This window comes from Phaethon aethereus (genome assembly GCF_964289735.1).
Source record: "Phaethon aethereus genome assembly, chromosome: 15".
NCBI lineage: Eukaryota > Metazoa > Chordata > Aves > Phaethontiformes > Phaethontidae > Phaethon > Phaethon aethereus.
The window spans coordinates 13739836-13761053 of record NC_138591.1 but is presented as its reverse complement, the minus strand read 5'-3'; the positions used below and the strand labels follow the sequence as shown (position 1 = coordinate 13761053).

Sequence of the window (21218 nt, the reverse complement as noted above, 5' to 3'; positions counted from 1 at the left end):
ATCTGGCTTTCTGATACAGAAAATGAGAAGACTATTTGTGGAGTATTGAAAGCAGTATTTTTGAATGGCACAAATCAAGTATGTGCTTTTCTTTACAAAGTTCAGGTTCTAATGCCTAACCATGTACAGACAGGGAAAGTGCTGGAAAGTTAAATGCTTTGTGCAGTAGCCGCTTGTCCCATTAGAAACAGACCCCACTACATGAGGATTTTCTGTAAGCTCTGTAACCATCAGCAAGTGCTAGCATTTGATACGTATATTCGCACTGGCACATTCTTTGTACAAGTGTTCAACTGAAATATTTAACAAACTGGAATTTAAGTTTGTCTTGTATGTATCTGCTGGAGCTATAGGTTCTGTAATCCTGTATTCAGGGTCATGCCACTAAAAGAAGTTGCAGTTCTATTGAAAATCTTGAGGCAAAATCTAGTATCATACTGTCAGAAACTAACTTTCCAACTCAGTTATATCAAACCTTCCTACTGGAGCCACAAAACCAACAAAAAAAGACTACTGTAAGCCATCGGCAGTCACTGATCAAATGCTGCCTCGGAATGCAGCTCAAAACCTCTTTAGTACTATGTCATGTGAGTTTACACCACAGTGGTTTCCCAAAGATAAAATTCTATTGATGTTACTATGGCATATACATTGGATATAGGTGAAGTTCTGGAAAAGCCATTCTGGGCTTAATGATTATCTGGTAAAACTATATTATGTAGTAAGTTGCTGCTACTGCATACAATATAGGATTGTGTTTTGGTGCAAAAAAGAAAAAATATGCCAGTAAGTCCTGTAAACTCCATACTGGATCAGCTAAGAACATTACCAACTTATGGTGTGTCCTATGGGGTCTCGGGCAGTTGCTTTGACTATGTGTACCAAAACTTAGTATTTTGTTGTCTTTAGAGGGTTTAGCTTTCATACAAGTTATAAGCAAAGCATATAAGGAAGGTGCAAAACATGGTGAATAAGCTTCCCTGGAATTCTTTCTTAACGTATTTGTGGTGTCTGCATTTTGTCACATGATACCTAGGATTCCTCCTTTGGACTGGGTGAACTGTAAGCCGCAAGTTTTCCTATTTTCATTATGTGAGAATATAGAGTGTGGGAAAGCTTTGATTATCCATGCTTATGCTTGGTGATACCATGAACAAAAACTGGACTCAAGAAGGATCTCAAGAGGCTGGTTCAGATAAGCGTTATAGTTAAGATTTTCCAAATACTTTTCTGCTTGAAAGGCAGTACAAAACACTCAGTAAAGATATTAGTCACATCTCATCCTTTTGAAAGTTCTTGTTTAGAGCAAAGAAAAAAATTTCTATTTTTTAATCTAACTTTTCTTTGAATAGGGAGCCAGTAGATGTAAAGTATGCAAGACCGTTAATCCAGTGCTCTGAACATACAAAGTGTGAGCTCAAGGAATTGAAAGAAAAGGTCCTGGTTTAGGCACTCTACTTCTAATCCTTCCTAATGACATCTGAAAATTATCTCGTCATTGTTGGATTAAATATAAGATTTCCTAACATTTCCTTCTGGGCTTGATCTCCATCACCATAAAACACCCAAAGATCAATGCTGTTCCTGTGTGTCACTTTTCTCAGTTAGTAATAAGGCTTCCAAGTCATTCACATGGCAATCCTCAGTGATAATGGGACCGTGTTTCACTGTGGGGCATCCCAGCAAAAAATATTGTGTTTAAACATACCCAAAAAAGTTGCCTTAGCCTCACAACCCTCAGATACACAAGAAAGATGAGAGACAAAAAAGAAATTAGTATTAAAAAGCAACAGCTGGTCTCATTTCTCTTCTCTTGAAAGTTGTGCACTCTGGAAATTGATTTATGGAGCACTGGTTTGAATTCTGACATAACTACATACAAAGAACTACATAAAAATCTGAGAAGCATAATTTGATTTACTGGAAATTGCTGTAGGAAACACAAAGTAAAAAAGGAAGTTTGCGTTACTTAATCTTAGTCAAGCAAGTATTTATGTAGCCTGCCAAGCAGAAGAAGATGTATGGCTAGTAAGAGTGTATTGAGCAGGTAGAACAGATGCTGATAAGCTCAAACACTGACAGTGACAGGCCTGACAGGGGCAAATACTGTTCAGGAAGGCTAGGGAAAAGAGGGCACAACACAAAGGCAGTGCAGGAAAAGAGGGAGGAACCAGTTTACCCAGAACAAAAATATTTTGGACTGCTGAAGAAGCACGTAGAAAAAAAAGAGCTTGAGAGAAATTACCCCTTTAGTGTCTCAGCACCCGGACTTGCAGGATGCATTGACTTTGGTCTCTAAGACCTATCAAGGGGGGGGGGGGGGGGGGGAAAGCAAAGCAGCTTTTAAAATAAAGAAATCATGTTAAAACATGGGACTTTTATTTTCCATCTAGCCCACTAAGACTTTCACAGGGAGGGCCTTCTCCTTTTGGCTTGCCATGCAGTCTTGAAGTGGCCTCCTGCATTGCAACACTTTGCACAGCCTTTTCTAGGTCCCCGAAAGTGTCTCCCCATCAGCTCCGACAGCCAGTCAGGCTCTGTTCTCCATCCATACCCAGGCAGGAACTTCCCTACATGTGTCTTTCCACTGCCATATGTCCAACCTATGTGATTCCCAGCTGAGCACGTCCATTTGTTCTCCAAAAAGCTGCAGTCTCCCGCTTCCTCCACTGGATGTAGTGGTGCATATGTAATGGGGAAAACCAGGGAGACATGTAGCAACACTGAAACCGTCCTTCTTGGGTATTATCCAGACATTAATTATCCAGGGGTTTTTTTTCAGATAATAAGGACCCAAGTACTCAGCATGTGGATGAGAATTATAGGAGTCTTAGAGAATAGCCTGATCTGAATCCACAAACTGTGAACAAAGGTTTTATTAACAGCCTGCCCCTAAAACAAATCAGGGAAGAAATGAATGAAGTGGATGTGATACAAAACCTTTTCATAGTATCAAGGTTAATGGTGATGCTAAAGTGCTTAGTTTAATAAAAGTGTCTCATTTCCATTGCACAGTTACGATTTGTTAGAGAGTAAGTGAAATACTGCCCACTTGAAGCAGATGATAAAGGTGACCTCGTCCATATGACTTTGCTTCAAGGGGCTTATGGGGCACTCTTACAGTTTTAATACCAGTAGACAAGATGGTGGATTGTATTAAACAACAGGAACAGTAGCATGTTTTGGCTAGCCCAGCTAGCTTAAAAGAGGATGTCTGCCATGGTATGTGCAAGCAAATACAGAGAAGATGCCACGAGAGGGAGGTGAGAAGTACAGGATGGCAGAGAGGAGCATGTCTAATGAGAATCTAAATTGAGATTAAATGACCCCTGATGATGATGTGAACAGCCTGTAATAAACTGCTGTATTATCTAATTATTACTCTGTCTTGAATAGGGCCGGTTTGTCTCTAGCATAGACTTCTTGGGACTCCGTCAATGGATGAATTAGCCCAATTCATCATTTAAAACAAGCAGTTAAACCTCTGTAAAGCTGTCTGGTATGTGAGGTCAATTAAAGTCTTTACCTTCCTCTTTTTCATACACTACAGGTCTAAGGCTGAGACATGCCTGAGGCTGATTCACTGCCTTGTTAGGCTGAGATGCTTGAAAAAGTAATGAAAAGTAGTGCTGAGCAGAATGGATGGATGGATGGATGGATGGATGGATGGATGGATGGATGGATGGATGGATGGATGGAAATCTTTCTTACTTTCTGGAGCATTGATCAATGCTAAAGTCTTCGATAAAACTTTAAGAAAGCATTTGGTATGGAGCACGTAAATATAAAATATTTTTCTGGAGTCCTCCACTGTAATCTAGTGTAGAGATACTGATTTAAAAGACAATTGATGATCTCTGCTGCTGAAGAATCGGACTGGCTTTTATATTTTGTGGATTTGATGTGCTTGGGAGTGAAGGAGGGATTTTCATATACATTAATTTTGTTCCTTCCCCCTGATTAAAGAGAGAGATTTTTGGTGTTTGCACTCATAGTCACTGTGTTGACATTGTTCTAAGAATCACCTGAGACATTACATATGTGCCTCAGAAAAATTTTTGTGCAAATTAGCTTGTGTTGGACGTGAGAAGTCATGATGGGGTGATGTCAAAGGCATGCAATACCTATGTTCTGAATAAGCCCATGGAGGAAAATGCTATAGCCAAAGCGTGTGAAAGTATCTGATAAACAACCACAAAATAGTTAACGAAAAAGAAATCACTGCACTTTAGCTTTGTGCTGCTAATGTCAGTGCTCAGTAATTCAGTTTTCTTGCTGGTGAGGCAGTATGATTCTTAGCTTCCCCTGGGAAAGAGAAATGGATATTCAGGAAATGTGGAGACAAAAAAGCTGACAGCTGCAGTTGCCCTTTTTAATTATTTTTCAGTTATTCCTATCATGAACTTTTCAACTTCAAGCAGTTATTTGGGAATTTTCAACCTCATGACCAACACTGAGGTGCCATACATCCTTGGAGAGCAGAGCAAAATTCTTCACTGATTTAGACCAACAGTCTTTTTATTTGCTGTGTTGCCTGACATTTCTCTGTGCTGCTTGATGGCTCAAGGAACTTGGCCCAAGTACTTTGCACACCAGCATACCAGTAAACAAGATGAAGTTTTAGTTCGGCATATCTCCTTTCAACAGCTCCAGTACAGTAGGATTGAAATGATGAGGGCTGATAGATTTTTTTCTCCCTGACAGCCTTCAGGGGGTTTTGGGGTTTTTTTTTGTTTTTACTGACCTAATGAAAGCACAGAATGTGCTTCTGTCTGGTAGACATATAATGAAAGAAAAGAAGACAAGCAAAGAGACAGTACAGTACGTACTGGAAAGATACCGTGAGCTATCAGAGATGTACTATTGCACAAAAGAAGATCAAGTATGGGGTGGTGTATTAATTCATCTGGTTATTCCTGTCTGCTTAGAATCAGTTCTGTTCTCTTATCTATTCCTAAGGAATTAGATTTTCCCTATGATACATGTTTTTCATGGTTGTCTGTACAGTTTTCTTCTTTTCTGAGCCTCCTGCAGCAGTGTTGGCATTTCAGAAGGCACTCTGTAAGGAATTGTCCTAGCAATATCCTTTGGGCCATGAAAGAATTGGGCAAAAATCATGTGGGAAGCAGTCATTTCTTTTAAGTCTCCTAATTCCTGATGTGATGTGACCAAGGGGTACTCTTGGGTTGCTTGCTTTAAGCAAATTCCTAGCTCACGTGGCTGTGAGGAAGGTAGGAAATGTAACTGAGGTGCATCCTAAAGTCTTTAAAAAAGAGGTAGACCTCAGGAATTTGCTTCCAAAGCCCTCTTGTGTGTAGTACAGAAACTGCATCTCCAGAATTAGATTGTCACTAAACAACTATCATTAAGTTATCACCCGCATTATCACATCTGCATCCATGTTGGCTCCTTTAAGACCTTCTGCAGCCACAAGATATTCCTGCTTTGCCCAATGATTATATGTAAGTGAAATAAGGTAGCTGCATTTTTTAGAACAGAAATTATAGCAGCTCTATTTTGTATATAATTTACCTTTGTTTTTAAAAGATCCTGTGCAGTGTAGTGAAACACTTAGGTTTTCAACTACTCCTCTAGTAATACCTAGTCTGCATACCAGTGGCTCTTGTTGCAAACTGGTAGGACTGTGTGACAAATATAATCCTCTTTGTCTGCATATTGTTACCACTTTAGAGCAGTGAGGAATATGCCAGCAGAGAGAGACTGCAGTAATAATTTATGTGGCAGCGTATCACCACAGGAGGTAGAATAATACTCTGCTCTTTCAGAGGAGCCAGATAAAAGGGAAACAAATCTCCAAAGCATTTTTGTCAGATGTTCATCCAATAGCATTCACCACAGAAACTCCAATGAGAGATCTGAATGGCTCACTGTGTTTTCCATTTCATTACCACCCAAAACTCTAGATTGTAAAAATAGGGAAAGATTACTTCATTCCCTTCAAAATTCTTAGCCTTTATAGAAGGATGCACATGACAAGAAACAAGACATCTAGAAATAAATACAGACTATGCGTGACATTCAAAGGTTTTTTCCCAGCATTAATTGTTTCATTTTTCCCTCCCCACAAGCACTCACTCAAGAAAAATACAAGGATCATCTGTCGCAATTGACATTAGTATCATGTAACAAGTAATTAATGTGTAAATGCCCGCTTTTGAACCCGATCCTCCTGCTGAAAGATACGAACAACTTCAATGGCCCTTGCAGACTTGCAGAGGAACTAGAATACAGACGGGAGTTTGGAGCATATTGATGATGTCTATCATTCTGCACAGAGTTTGCACGGGATTGCAGAGCTATGGTCAGCCAGCTGCTGCGGTGTACTGTGCCCGCATGCCACCGGCGGCCTCCAGGCAGCCGGGCTGGGTTACACGGCCCCACGTTCGGTGCCAGATCGGCAGCCAGTCCTTGGCTATAGAGGAGCTCAGCTGTGCAGTGACGACCTAAGGCACTGAGATCCAAGATGTAGATGCTAAAATCTGCTAGTCAGCTGTTGCCTAGCTGCAAGTTAGATAAATTTCTATTACTGAAGTCTCCCAAAGCACTCTGCTACGGTATGTTCCTGCTCAACACCTAACTCAGTCTCTGTTCACCTGGTTCATGACACCTAGTTAAAAACCTCTGCAAAATTATGTGGCTAAACCACGTATCTCCCACGTAAGTGACCAGATACTGCTATTGCTTCGTCTAATCTTACGGTGGTAGTAGAGTTCTGACGTTATTTGGGCTAAGGAAAAAATGCCCACTTGCCTCCACAGACGTTTTTCCATTTTTTGTTTTGAAGCTGTTTGGGGGTTTTGCATGGAATTACACGTGCACTGAGACAGGGTAAGTAACGCTGAAACCAAGTAGTAAAAGAATGGGGGTAAGAAACGGGGGTTCAAACCCGAGGCAACTGCTGTGCATGCTTTAGCTAAACTCAGCTGCGGGCGGGGCGGCGACCAGGCGCCAGCATGCATAGCCCGGGCCTTGTGGCGGCTCCAGCAGGAGGAGCCGCCCAGCCCAGCGGCCTGCAGCGGGTGCCGGGACGAGCTGCGCGATCCGCGTGGCACACGGGGCCACGCTGCCAGGCACCGCCCGTCCCTCAGCTCGGGGCTGAGCACCGCGGGGGCTGCCGGGCAGAGGGCGCGAGCGCGGCGTCAGCCGCGCGCCGGAAGGAGCCGTCGCTTCCAAAATGGCGGCGAGAGGGGGTCTGTGGCGGCAGGTGGGGGCCGCGGGGCAGGCGGGGTTGTGCCTTCGTGCCCGCGTGCTTCCCGCTCCCCACGGCCATCCCTTCCCTGCCGAGCCCCTCTTCTCGCCTCGCGGCACGGCCGCTCCCGGGGAGGAGGAGGGGGTGGCGGCGGCTTCGTTTGGAAAGGGGCCGGTGTTGGCGTGGCTGGAGCCTGCCTGCGGGCTGCGCTGGTGCCGCCCGAGCAGGAGGCGGTGGCATGTCGGGGAGAGGTGGCTTTGGCTGCGGGCGCTGCGCGGGGCAGGCCGAGACTCGAGGCTTCGGGCTCTGCCCTGACCTTGAAACGGCGGCCAGCGTTTCCCTGACAGCGCTGCGTTGGCTTCTCTCCTCGGCAGATGGTGGAGAAACGGCGTTTTATTGCTTTGGATCAAGTTTGGATGTAGTTTGTGCAGGTTTCTGCTGGCAGAGGGCAGGTTTGGAGGCTGGGTTAGGTTTTGCAGAAGTTAATACAACTTCATAAGTAAAGTTATGAAGGCTGTCTGTATAGCTTGGAGCATTTTAAGCTTATATACTTATGTCCTCGTTCAAGTACAAGCAGATAATAGAAAATTTATCTTAATCTCCCAAGATTTTAATGCCAACATAGGAAATGACATCAAAAGGAGTATTAGGGGTGCTCATACCTAGTGAGACTTGCGTGTCTCTTGTAAGTAAATCATTCTTATAATGTTTGATGATTTGTGCGCTTGTGATCTAAGCTTGTCATCTGAGTTTTTAAAGACATAAATTTTGTTTTCAGATCTATGGTTCATCAGTGTTTCACATGCCCTTCACAAAATGTCAAGTTTTGTAGAGCATAGAGAAATAAATGTCCTCTTTATTTTTCTGTTCATAAGAGGTAATTAATTTGTTTGTGCCTTAGGACAGAGAGACAACTTGGCCTTGGACTTTAGGTAATGAGGATGATTTCAGGTGTTTGTATTTTTTTTTTTTCCTGGGGAAGTGTGAAGAGTGCTAAAGATAAGAGACATTAATTGCCCAATTAGTGGAGGCATATAAAAGGAGCTGAATTTTCTCCAGGAAGGGCAGATACTCCTTTTACAAAGTTTGGGGAACTAACCTATGATAATACATTTGGAAATTGTGTCCATTTCTGAGAAAATTCAGAGATTCCTGTGAAGAACAAGATCCCTTAAAATGGTGGAGTTGTGCATGCAAGGTCTTATGTTCCGCTGAAGACCTTGACTTAGCATTGTAAGTCTGTGCATTCATGGTAACATCTGTTACGTGGGGAGTGTTTTTAACACAAGATAATTAGTAGCTCTTTGTAAAATACACGAAATCTGCCAGTGAGCTACTAGCAATTACGTATTTGATGATTCTTTGGAGTATTGTAAAAGAGAGCATTGGAGCATTGCAACAATGTAATCTGATTTTTATCTTCTGAAATATTGCTGGAGCAATGTTCAGACCATGTCAGGATGTCACTAAAAAGCTGTCTGTTCTTGGGTTTAGGTTGATGCGCAGCTTGCTGTCTTACTGGAGCATGGTGGAGCTTGCCTGATCGCATCTTGCCTGAGGTCTTCTCCAGAAACTATATCATGAGGTTGTCTTGCTGAGCAAGGCTGTTGCTTGATACTTGTTAATAGAAGAGTATCAAATCACGTTGTGACAGCTCATAGGGGACTGTTTGGGTACTGTAGATGTTCCTTTCACCAGCACATCATGGTAGATGTAACAGAGAAGGAGATGGATAACCCCACCTTTAAAAGTGACACTGTACTGTCTGATGTTCACTTACACTGTACAAACAAAAGACATCTCATGGTACGATTGAATGCAGTTGGACAACCAGGTAATACATGTTTAGACTGATGGAGCTGTATTTTGAGTGTACTTATTTTTTTTTAATGTCTGAATCCTCCTTTTAATGGTTGATTGTAGTCATTACATGTTTCCGTTAGAAACAGAATCCCTTGCTACTCGGTCTTTAGGAAGAGTGCTAGCTGGATTCTCCTCATGAAATTAACTGCAGAAATGAAAACTATTAATGTAGAATTTGTAGACAGCCTATCTTAAAAAAGAAATTTTAAATTACTTTCTGAGAAGAAGTAGCCAAATGAACTTGCTTGCAGGTTTAATTGTATGTATTTATTTATTTGTTCATTTAGCTATAATCTCAGTATAACACTTGGGAATCATGTTAAAAAGTTGGGATGTCTCTTGCATACAAACAAAAGGTGAGGCTTTTTAAATAGTGTAACTTCAGTTTAAAATAAAAATTATCAGTAATTAATTTATGAATTCTTAGACAATCTTTATGTGGTGATTTACCGTCTATTCTAGAGAAGCCTAACAGCTTTGTGGTTTTGGTTGGGTTTTTTTTGCTGTTGTTGTTACTAAAAAATTGGCAATAAGAAGTCTCAGAATAGCAATGATTTTGACTGACTTTTATAATTTGAAGAGTCAAGGCTGTGGTGGAAATGAATTGGCAAATGCCTCTGACTGACTGTCAGCCTGTAGGTTTCTATAAAGTCAGGAAGACTGACCTTGAAGCTGCTGGTAAAATATCTGTAGAAAAGTACTGCTTCTGCTGTGACAGAAGTGTTAACTGTTTTTTCAAACCCAGTTGTGACATAAAAAGAATAACTTTTGCAGCTGTTCTAGCATGTAACAATGTAAAAAAGTATAAAAGTAGGCTTGACAGAGAAGTGGATAATAATTTTGACCATAATCAGGTCAAAAACAGGTAATTAATGCTGTGGTGTGTCTTCATGCTGTTCGACATTTGTTTTCTGTGATTTTGCTTAATGCAAAGAACCTTTCAACAGAATGACATGGCAGCATGTGCTACCTACTCTGAATGTACTTGTTCAGGGAAATTCCTTTGTTTATTAAGACAATAACTGGATTGTAGTACGACAGATTTTACTCTAATAGGAAGACAATCTACCGCTGCCCCTTCGTTGTTTTTTAGGGAACCTCATGAGGATTTAGTCTCTGCTGCTTTAGGTCAGTTTTACCTCGCACCTTTTGAAATGCCAAAGAATGTGCAGAGGGTCAGAATGGACTTGGAGAACAAAAGCATTTCATTCATTGATGGAATCCTCTAATTTGTTAAATACTCAAATCAGTTTAATCTGGTTGTCATGCAAACAGTAGATGTCTTTAAAAATTTCTCCTGCTAGGATAGGCAATGAAGATTTTATTAGATCTAGCTGAAAATGGTCTCTAGAGAAGAACTTCCTCAGGTTACAGTAGACCAACTTTGAATATCTTGCTTTCTAAAGAAACTGGAGTAGAATTCCATAAATTGTGAAACTTTTGAAAACAATGGTGGCAAGCACTTTATCTCTTCCCTTTTGGTGTGAATAAGCATAATTATAGACATTCTTCTTAGAATCCTGCTGGTATTGACCTTTTTCACTAGTTGTATTCTTGGGTATCTTCTTCTCAATTCTCAACACATTGTGTGTAATTGTGGAATAATAGTACCCAGCCTAAGATGTCTACAAATACTGATTTTGTACCAGAATAGGTGAATTGAATTCCATGATTCTGCGTTTCGTGACTGGCCTGTTCTGTCAAGCACAGTGCATAAGCACTGCTGTAGAGTTGAGATCGGAAGAACAAATGTTTGTTCTTCCTTATGTGTTGTATTCAGACAAAACAGATTCCACTAATTAAAATTGTAAGGTCCATGTTTGGATAACTTAAACTTTTTTAATAGATGCTGACATCACTGGATGATGGTTGCAGAAGGTTTTTAATTAATTGCTTTACTGAGGACAATGGCCTTATTAATTTAATGTTGTCAAATACTCAGTTCAAAGACTTCCAAAAAAAAAAAAAAAGCATCAGCATGTTCAGCTTTGGCAAGCTGTCTCCTGTGAGCTTCTTTCTGCTCACTCATGCTAAGCTGATTTCAAGGCTTGATGTTGCTTGAATTCCTCAAGACTTTTAAAACAGTAAAAGAAATCCTACTTGCTTTTTACTAGAACATGTTTGTTTCTTATAAGGTAGGAATTAAATCTTAATCGAAAGAAACGAATTCGAACTTGTATTAATTCTTCTTTCAAGTTGGTTTGAGCCTGTCCCAACAGAAGATCTTCTGGAGGATGTAAGAAACCACCCCTTCTGCCAGCTGTTAAAATAAGTTTTACTAAATCGGATGAAAGTGTGCATTGTGACTGCATAGATGCTGAGTCAGCCAGTAGATTCTAAAAGTGCTTCATTTATTTTTACTGACAGAACTTAATAACAGAAATATTTCGTCATAGCAAATGGAACTATATTTCAAGTTATCTGTATAATTTTTTTATCCTCTAGATTTTTAATATGTGAAATGCACACCAAAATTTCATGCATGTGAAAGTTCTGCATAGATTCTGTTCTTACCTGTTGTTTAGTTTTTTTTGCCCCCCTCTTCGTGTTCTTGCAGTATTCCTGTCGTATTTCAAACTCCTTTGGAACATAGAAGATTTGGCATCTGAGAAATATGTGAAAGAAGCTACAGCAGAAAGAGAACACCAGTACAAAAGTGGAGATGAACTTTGTGACAAGGACAGAAATAATCTAGAAGAAGAAAGAGAATTAAATAGTGAAGGCATAGAAGCTCTGCTAGATGATGACGGAGACTTGGAGGTGGTCAGAAGACCTCGAAGCACCTCTGATTTAGAAGCAGAGGATCTTTTGAGGGATAGAGTGTATCCTGTAATTCTGATGAAAGGAAAAGAAGATGCTTTTGAAGATGAAGAACAAGAATGTGCTTGCAGTGATGTTGTTAAAATAGGTAAATAGTAGGCTTACAATCAAGGAGAAATGGAATAAATATGTTTGTGCAAAACAAAAGAAAAATAGGTTTTCTTTAGAAATGGAACAGCAGTAATTAAGAGAAAGGAGATAAAACAACAAACATAATACTGTGATAGTGTAAATATTTTTTTTTAATTTACCATTTTGCTCCAGAAGTGATTTGGGCAATAGTATATCATGGGAAATTCAGTGCCTCTTAGTTGGAGTGAGGTTTTCGCCATTAATCTAGCATTATTATATAGAATGAAGAGTGTTTAGTTCTATATTTGAAAGGGAAGCATGACCTGATTTTCAAATTTGCCACTCATGGAACTTGATTTGAACAACGTTTTGAGGTAATTATTTCTGCTCTACTTTCATTTTCACAGAACATACTATGGCAACCCCCTTAGACGATGTCGGTAAACAAGTATGTATTCTGTCTTGTAGAATCTTGCTGTTCATGGATTGTGCTTCAAAATTTACTCAGTTTTAACTGCTTCTCTTATCCACAGGTCTGGCGTGCAGCCTTTCTTCTTGCTGATTACATTCTGTTTAAGCGGGACACATTCAGATGTTGCTCGGTGCTAGAGCTTGGAGGTGGCACTGGAATTACAAGCATTATCATGGGAACAGTTGCCAAGAGAGTTTATTGCACAGGTAAGGCAGTTATTTTCAGTTAAATGTTTTCATGAAACTTAACAAATCAGTGCTTCCATCCTGGCATTTTCATCCTCACCTGTTCAGTTTCAGTTAATAATTTTTTATTAATGTGTATAAAGTTGTGGTGTTTGTTGAAAAATAACAAGAACTTTCTGAACAGATAGAAAAAAATCAGTACTGCTTCTAAGCGCAAGAGTTTAAAAGCGAGATACATTGCTGTGAACTCAAGATAGTGTGCCTAGATTAAAATAGGTGGTATAGGGACTTCTTTCTTCAGGAGTGGCTCAGCTTAGTACTGAAGGACGAAAGCAAGAATGATACTAGGGAAGCAGTCATCAGTGGATAGAGTTGCTCTGAATTTTCCCTAATGTCATCAGCTTGAGAGAAACTTAGAGTATTAGTCTAAGAGGTCAGGGGTGTGCATAGCCCATGCAAAATATTCTTATTTTGCATATCATTATTACTTTTTTCCAGATGTTGGTGAAGATCTTCTGGCCATGTGTGAGCAGAATGTTGCATTAAACCAACACCTGATGGAGCTGGGAAGTAAGTGCTATACAATCAGTGTTTGTGCGATTGTCTGTATATGAACTACTTTGGGATTAAACAGCGCAGTCATTGACTACCTAGCATATTTACAAGGAAAACTAAATTTTTGTCTTGGTTAAAAGTGACTCATGTAAAAAGAAAGATGCAAAATATCTGTGGCCCATAATGGGGCAGCTTCCTTTTGAGAGGTGCAAAATACTTACTCTTTCTCTGGTCGTCGTTTAAGGACAGCTGTAGTTCCTACACAGTCTTTGTGTGAGTTTCACTCAGATACTTGGGAGGATCACAGATATCCAGGTGCCAAGGGTCATATAAACAGAGTGTAAATGACAGAGGTAGAACTCTGGAAAGGAGAAGTATTTTGCAGGTGAGACATGTGAAAGAGAACATAGGTTGTCTCTCTGACCTTTAAGTTCATCCTGTTCTCTTGTGAGTAGGTAAGTGGTTTTGTACAGTAAATGATTTGATTTACAAGTTCAACTTTACTTGTTTCATATGTCCTCATAATAGATCTTCATCACTTGTTTCAATATACATTTTGGCTCTTTACCTTCATGTAGGTACTGTCTGAAAAGCCGTGTGTGACTGACGTGATCTTTCTTCACCCACAGGAGGGGAGGTTAAGGTAAAAGAACTGGACTGGCTGAAAGATGAATTCTGCACTGGTAGGTGGTTGTAATGGGCCCTTTCAGATAGGGTTGCGTGTTCTGTTTTGGTTTTTTTTTTCCTTCAGAGCTGTCAAGAAAAGCTTATTCCATTCTTTATGAAGTAAGTTCTCCAGCACATACGCCTCTGGAAAAGTAGTTGAAAGTACGTGATTGTCTTTGGGTGCCTCATTGCCATGTGAATGAGTAAGGAAGGGTTTGCTGATAGGTTGAGAATAGGCAAGTGGTGGCTGTCCTTTACTTAGGTCAAAGTCCAGACGTGCAAACAAGATGTGTGTGTTACGTGGTCATGATGGAATCCAGGCACAGTGATGTGGATTTGAGTTCCTGTAAACCAGATCTTGATGTGATGGTATTGTGTGGCTTGTGACTACATGAATACAAAACTACAAAAGGTGGTGGAGAGGGTAGGTGATAGTTTGAAGATGTATAAATATTTTTCCAAATGTAGTGGTGAATGTGTTTATATTTTAAATATTTGCCAAGGAAATGTGTTCTGCTGCTTCTAGCAAAATAAAGGCAACAGACAAGTAACATTTAAAGTATAATTAATGATAGTAAAGCAGATCACTAAAACTTTGCAACACAAAATTGTAGCCCTAGGTTATATGAAGCATACTTCATACATTTTTTTTACATCATTACTTGGATTTGATGTAATGCTTCTAAAAAAATAGAACAACTATTTGAGCAAGTGCAAAAATCCTTTACACATTCAGAAGCCTCTCTTGGACTTCAGAAAATTCTGGTTAATGAAAATACTTGATACTGACAGTTGAAAGGGCTTTATGTTTTTTAGACTTTCAGAGCAAGTTTCTATATTTCAACAAAGTCTAAGTTTTAAAAAGCATGATCAAGTAGGAAGCTTAATCAAAACTTTTATGAAGAGGCATTTGTTTGTTTTTATTTAAAGGAGTATTTATTTTAATCTAGTTAAGTCTGTGGTCTTGCTACAATTGGTTGTAAATTCTAAAGTCAAAGAAAACTTACTCTTCCTAGACAGCCTAGGAAGGATTGGATGTGACACAGAGAAAGCAAAGGACTGCAGGGAACTTCAAAGAATTAATAAAGGGAGGTTTTGATTTACCTTCAGTGGGCTGCTCTGTTTATGGAGTAGCAGGTGACATCAGGAGTTAAGTAGTTTCTTTTTTTCAAATGATTGACAGCTGGAGATATTTAATCATGTACACCAAAGCCATATTCTCTGTTACAGATCCTGAAGCTCCTTATAGCTGGTCAGAAGATGAGGTTGCCGATTTACACGACAACTGTACTGTGATAATGGCAGCTGATGGTAGGGAAATATAAACAGTAAGCTTTTAAATCAAATGCTTGCGCATATGAGTAATAATTTAGACATACCTAGTTTGTTTTTAAAATCTAATAGGTCAGAACCTTACCTAATTTGTCAAAGCTCCACCTTAAGTGTTCCTGCCTGTGGTGGTTTTTTTTTTTTTAAGCTATTGTATTTACGTTCTGAATTAGCAATAGAAGAACAGATATTGTAAACTACTAGCTTTTTCTTTCCTTTGGTATGGTAATTATTTGGGACTAAATAAATTACTCAAAGAACATAATCACAAGTGATGAATTTGACTTCCAGAAGAGGTTTTGTTGTCCTACAAAGGTCTTGCATCAGATAACCTCTATGCAAATAATGATAAATAGGTGGTTAGACTAAGATATTTTATAATATGAAAAACAGTTTCAAATGCTACACTTGCCCACAGAGTCTATGCCTTTGGATAGCTCTGTCTTCTTTTTTCCCCTGCTATTTTTCTTGCTTAAGTGAAAGACTGAAAAATGACAGGCTGGCTTATCTGTATAGGAAAACCATTGTTGTTTTGATACATAAGTAAAGTAGGATTGTTTTTAGTTACAGTATTGAAAGGTGTTGCAAGACTGCTTTCCAAGGAGATATGGTTATAATGTTATATTAGTTACAGCCTTTTCTGTATTTTTGTAAGAAATGAGGCCCTATACATTGTGATACCCTGTCTTTTTTAGCTTTGCTGTAAGATATTTCCAGGCTCAGAGAAATGTTGTTGCAGTGTTGTAAGCTGTCTGACAGAAGTGATTCCCATTGATATGAGAGAAATCTTAAAGGTAGCCTGACATAAAGAGCAGGAGTGGCTACTATTACAGGGTCAGTTTTTGCCATTAAAAATATAGTTTGGGTTTTAGTTAAAATAGTGACTTGTTTGATGAGAATAATCAAACTAATTTGATTATTGCCTATTTTTGTTTCATACCTGAGACTTAAGTAAATATATGTTTGATGCTCTTAACATTTTGTTTGTAGTGTTCTATGATGATGACTTGACAGATGCCTTGTTCAGAACACTGTATAGAATCACACACAACTTACGAAATTCTTGCACAGTTTACTTCGCATTAGAGAAGAGGTAAGTATTACCAAGAACATAAAATAAAAAACACTAAAAGCTGTACATGCTTTCTTCATTTGTAAGAAACATTTGATCTGATTGAACGTTGGCTTCTGGTTTTCATTGTATTGGTTGATCACAGGCTGCAGTATATGCTCAGGGTAAGCATTTGTTTTCATATGTGCTTAATTTTTATCAGTTCAGAATTTGACTTCCACAAGAATTGGCTTTTGTTGTCCTACCTTTCTCTTGAGTCAGATAACCTGTGTGCAAATAAGGAAAATAGGTGGCTAGACCGATGTATTCTATAATACCTGACAACTTGCTATATATTTTTGAGGTCATTGAGTGGAATGAAGGGGCTTAGAATTAGGGTATACATTTCCCAGCTTGAATACCTCTATAACAATTTCTCTAGTGTTTTGTTTCAAGGAATCATTTAATGTTTTTAAGTAGTCATGTGTTACAGTCCATTCATAAACTAATATAAAATAGGCTTTGCTTGACTCTCTGGAGATATGTAAGCAATAGCTACATATGATTTGTTGCCAAGTGTTTGCCCAGGAAGCCAAGCCAATAATTCTGTTTCGGTAAAATGTCTGTTTCAGTAAAATGAATCAATGGAAAGATTCATTCAAGAGTTAGTATGTATTGATGCTAACATAAGTCTTGTCCACCTTTCAGGATATCTTATTTTTTTGGCTGTCAAAGTCAGTTAATTACACTGAGAAGACCCATGTTTTCCAGTAGCTGAATAAAGTTACGTAGCTATTTAAGATGCCAGTATAGGAGAGACATTTTAAATTAAGTATTCTCTTGCCAGGCTGAACTTCACTTTAAGACATATGGATGTTACATGTGAAGCCTACAGTCATTTTAGAAATACCCTGAATGATTTGGAGAACCTCCAAGATAGAAAAATGAAATATACTGTGGAGCCCATTGAGCTTGATTTCTGCCAGTTTCTCATTTATGAACGAATTGAGCAGTTGGTAAGTGACATTAATTAAAATAAATGTAATGTGTTGGGCTAATCATCTCAAATTAGTTTTCAGCTGTTTTCTTAACATGAAGTAAAAACAGGAGAATAAACATTACCTCTTCATATATTTCCATTTATCTTTCTGTTGTTCTAAAATGATTCTTGTTTGTGCTTACATAATCTATACTAGATTGACATAACATACCCTTTCTATCAAGAGCAGTATGGTGGCTTAGATTGTTTCTTAACCTTTGAGGAAATTAGTGTAATCTCCATTACTTTGTAAAATACAGTTTTTGTGATTGACTAGAAAACGGGACGAGTATCACTTGTCATTTATTTGCTTGTGGAAGAGCTTTCATTTCATAGTTGTAGTAATTCCTTTCCCAGTTCAGGGTTCAGGAAATAATGTTCTAATATCTATGAAGAAGTCTATTAGATGTAAACTTCTGTTGTTCACAAACATGCTGGGTATAATATTTGTAGTTACCTAATTACTCCCCAAGCACTTATGGTTCTCTTTTTTTTTTTTTTCCCCCCCAGTTGTTTGCTCTTACAAATATTATGCAGAGTAGCTAATAGCTTGCTAGCTTCTAGAACAATACAATCTAACAGCTCGTTTTAGAGAACTTGCAAAATCTTATACTGGATTGCAGATCTTTTACCAAGAAGTTATGTTCCTGTAGTCAACATACTGTTACCGTGTCTTCTGCATTATGTATGCATAGTAAGATTACAGCGGCCACAGTTACTCCACAAGATTTATTTATTTTACTTAATGCTGATACCTTCAGGCATAAAACATGCATGCAAAACTTTAAAACAAGTTTTACAAGGGCATAAGTGCAACCTGGATTATAACTAAATGTATAAACTCAGTCGCTAGCCTTTTCGCAGAAGGCTGCTAGTCTTTGAAAAATACGCATTTTTAAAATGCCTAAGTTTTTTATTTATCATGAAGTATATTTCCACAATTCAAGATGTCACGGTGAAGAGTATGTGATAGTCCGCTTACTAATCTTTTGTATAGCAGACAAAGCATATACTAATTTATTCTACAGAAATAAAGTGGTCTGTTTTTCATCTTCATTGTCATTGATAGAGAAGTGTGTGTTTGTATAAGACATGCATTTGTGAGACCTTGATTCCTCAGTAAACTGAGTGTTTTTTCAGTTGTACTTTTACTAGCATTATTGAAACTGTTTGTCATCACAGTCTAAGAAAAAGAGCAGGATTATCAGCCAAAATACTGGAGAAGGTCATGCAGATGAATGAAATTATTTTAAAACAAATTATTTGAATGATACTAATTTTTTATTTAAAAAAAAATGCTACGAGAATGAAGAAATCAATTCTATTGCTCTGTCTCAAAGATAATTTGCTGTTTTTTCTAGGAGATTACATAGATGGATTTAGTATCCATCTGTGGATGGATACTGTCTATAGGTGGACATATAGGGTGTGTCTTAAAACTTGTCTTCAAGTGGGCCTGTTGAACTTTTTCATAATTGCAACCTACTGATCTGTGAAAATACCTGTATGTATCTTTTCCACTGCTACAGGAATTGTGGAAGATCATTGCTGAACAGCTAACATGACAGGGACATGAGAAAATAGAAGATCTTTATCTAAGGATAAAGGCTTTTTTGATATTTTATTAAAAATCGATTTTCATCTGAAGAAAAGCATTTTCCTGATGGAACTGTGTTCTCAGAAAGTATTGCTATGCAGTTTTATTTTACTTCAGTAAGTTTTGGTTTTGGCACTTAGGGCATGGTTTCTTTGCTGTTTCTTTTACAAAGCTGTTTAATGTTGATTTTCAGAGTACATGCTGGATGCCAAACAGTGGCAGTGACACAGTGGCTTGTTCTTCAGGATTGATGACTTAGGTTTTAGAGTCTGACAAGGAGATATTTAACCTTCTCTATGTGGCTGATTTGCAGGTGTCATGCATTTTCTTTTTTAGTTTTCAGAACATGGACACTGTTCTTGGTCTCATCCCAGTTCCACATTATTTATATTTATGGACATTTGTGAAACAGTGTTCTGGACAAGACCTGTTTTGTCCTTCATGGACTTTTCTTTAAGCTATCTGTTTATGAAACTTAGTCCTTAATTTTCTGAACTGAAAGGAGACAAGGTGCATTTTGTTTGAGCCTCTAAAAATATTCCACAGAGGTCTTGGAGCTATATTGTCCTGCTAGAATTTTAAGCTATTCTGTCCTTGCCAGGTTGAGAGTGGGAAGGTAGCATGTGAAGTGATGTACTACCACTCTTTTAAATGTTTGGAATTGTACCTTTGATGTATACGCGTGAGGCTGGGGAGAAGGAGGGGACTGAGACTGTCTTGCCCATACAAATGGGGCCTTCAATATCTTAGTTTTTGGATTAGAATACAACATATTAATCAAATCTCTCCTGTGTTATTAATGAAACCAAAAATTTGTTTGTACTTTTTATAAATTTTATGTGTACTGTTATGTTTATATCACTCACCATATGTACACTGCTACAGAAATGCTTGTGCCTGCTGGATCCTTGAGCATTATGAGAGTATCGGTGATGAAGCTGTTCCGGCCTGTGACTCATGGGAGTGTGCATACATTATATTAGAAGCATCTGGTTGGCTTCTTGAAAGTCTGCTTTATATTTGATTTAGTACAGTCATTTTAGGTCAGTTATTTCATAACCTGCGTCTGTGTATGAAGAGATTTTTTTTGTGTGTGTTCTTTAATGAGATGAAGGGTTATTGGATGATTCTGGCCTTTTCCTGCGAGTATAATCAAAATAAAAATTACATTATGTTAGCATATATCTGCCTAGATTAATACAGAACTTCTCTCTCAGAACCCTCATTTGAACTTCAAAGGTGCAAAACTGTATTTTAATACAAAGATTCCCAAACTAGTTTGTTTGTTTTGTAATGTTGTTAACTTTGGTAGAGTAACTGAAAACAACTAGTTTGGAATGTGGCTGCTTATTTAAGTAGTAGTTTTTTGAGGGCTGTAGCAAGAAATTAATTTGAACTGGTGAAGTAGCGTGTGGAGTTAGAGAAGATACTTACTTGCGCAGGACTTCTGAAAGTCTTTGGAATTATCAACAGAATCTCATCTGAGTAGAGAGATGCTGTAGATCTTTTAAGCTTAGAATTCAGGCATGTTACCGCAGCTGGCTTATGTTAACATCTGAAGGAGTTTTTTATACTTAAAAATAGAAACATCATGGCTGCCTGGGAAGCAAGCTCGAGTAGAATTTCTTCCTAAAGAAACAAAGTTAATCTTTCTATTGAAGGGGAACAACAGCTTTGGGGGTTCAGTGACTGAGATCTAAAGGCCAAATTGCAAATTTGGATATGACCCTTATCACTGATGATACGTAATAGTCAAAAATAGGCAACAATTTTAAGAACACAAGAATCACAAGAGTCTCACAATGCCTTAGCTTTGCAGCGTTCATGAGAGATAATATAGCCTGTCTTGCCAGAGAATTGTCAACTTCTACTTAAGGATATTAAATATGGATGCCACCTTCTCAATTTTTACTTTAATCATACTTTCAATATGTCATACATGGTACTTGTTCTCAGAACTCATCATGCAAATTTACACCTTTAGCAGCTTATTGTTTATTAAGATGATTAAAAGTGGAGTATTGTTTAGTCTTGAGCGTACAAGTTATGATTGGAAATCAAGTTAGTGCCTAAAAGGTAATACCTTTAACACATTATCTGTATTTATGTAATTAAGAAGGATTTTTTCCTAATAAAGCATGATTTAAAAAATAGTATGAGTCTGTGGTGATGTATCTAAATTTTGAAAAATTGTAACAGGTAATGTTGTTGGATATTTTTTGGCAGTCCTGTCTTATACCTGATTTTTTGCTGTGTGTTAAACACAATTTAACATGATTCTTATCTAGATGGAAAGGAGAGGAAATATGATTGGGAGGGGGAAAAGATGTTCATATGTGTACAGCAGTCCAGTGTAAAT

The 21218-nt window shown here is 38.4% G+C and overlaps 1 protein-coding gene across 1 annotated transcript; it reads left to right on the top strand.

Annotated features, from left to right (window-relative positions):
• Nucleotides 1-8914: 8914 nt before the first annotated feature.
• Nucleotides 8915-18827, top strand: METTL22 (methyltransferase 22, Kin17 lysine; the record flags this gene model as incomplete). The annotated part of the gene is made up of 10 exons (XM_082006639.1): nt 8915-9044; nt 11631-11981; nt 12373-12413; nt 12499-12643; nt 13121-13192; nt 13807-13860; nt 15074-15154; nt 16163-16265; nt 17071-17239; nt 18792-18827. 10 exons carry the CDS (start codon nt 8915-8917, stop codon nt 18825-18827), a joined length of 1182 nt encoding a protein of 393 aa, XP_081862765.1.
• Nucleotides 18828-21218: the final 2391 nt, after the last annotated feature.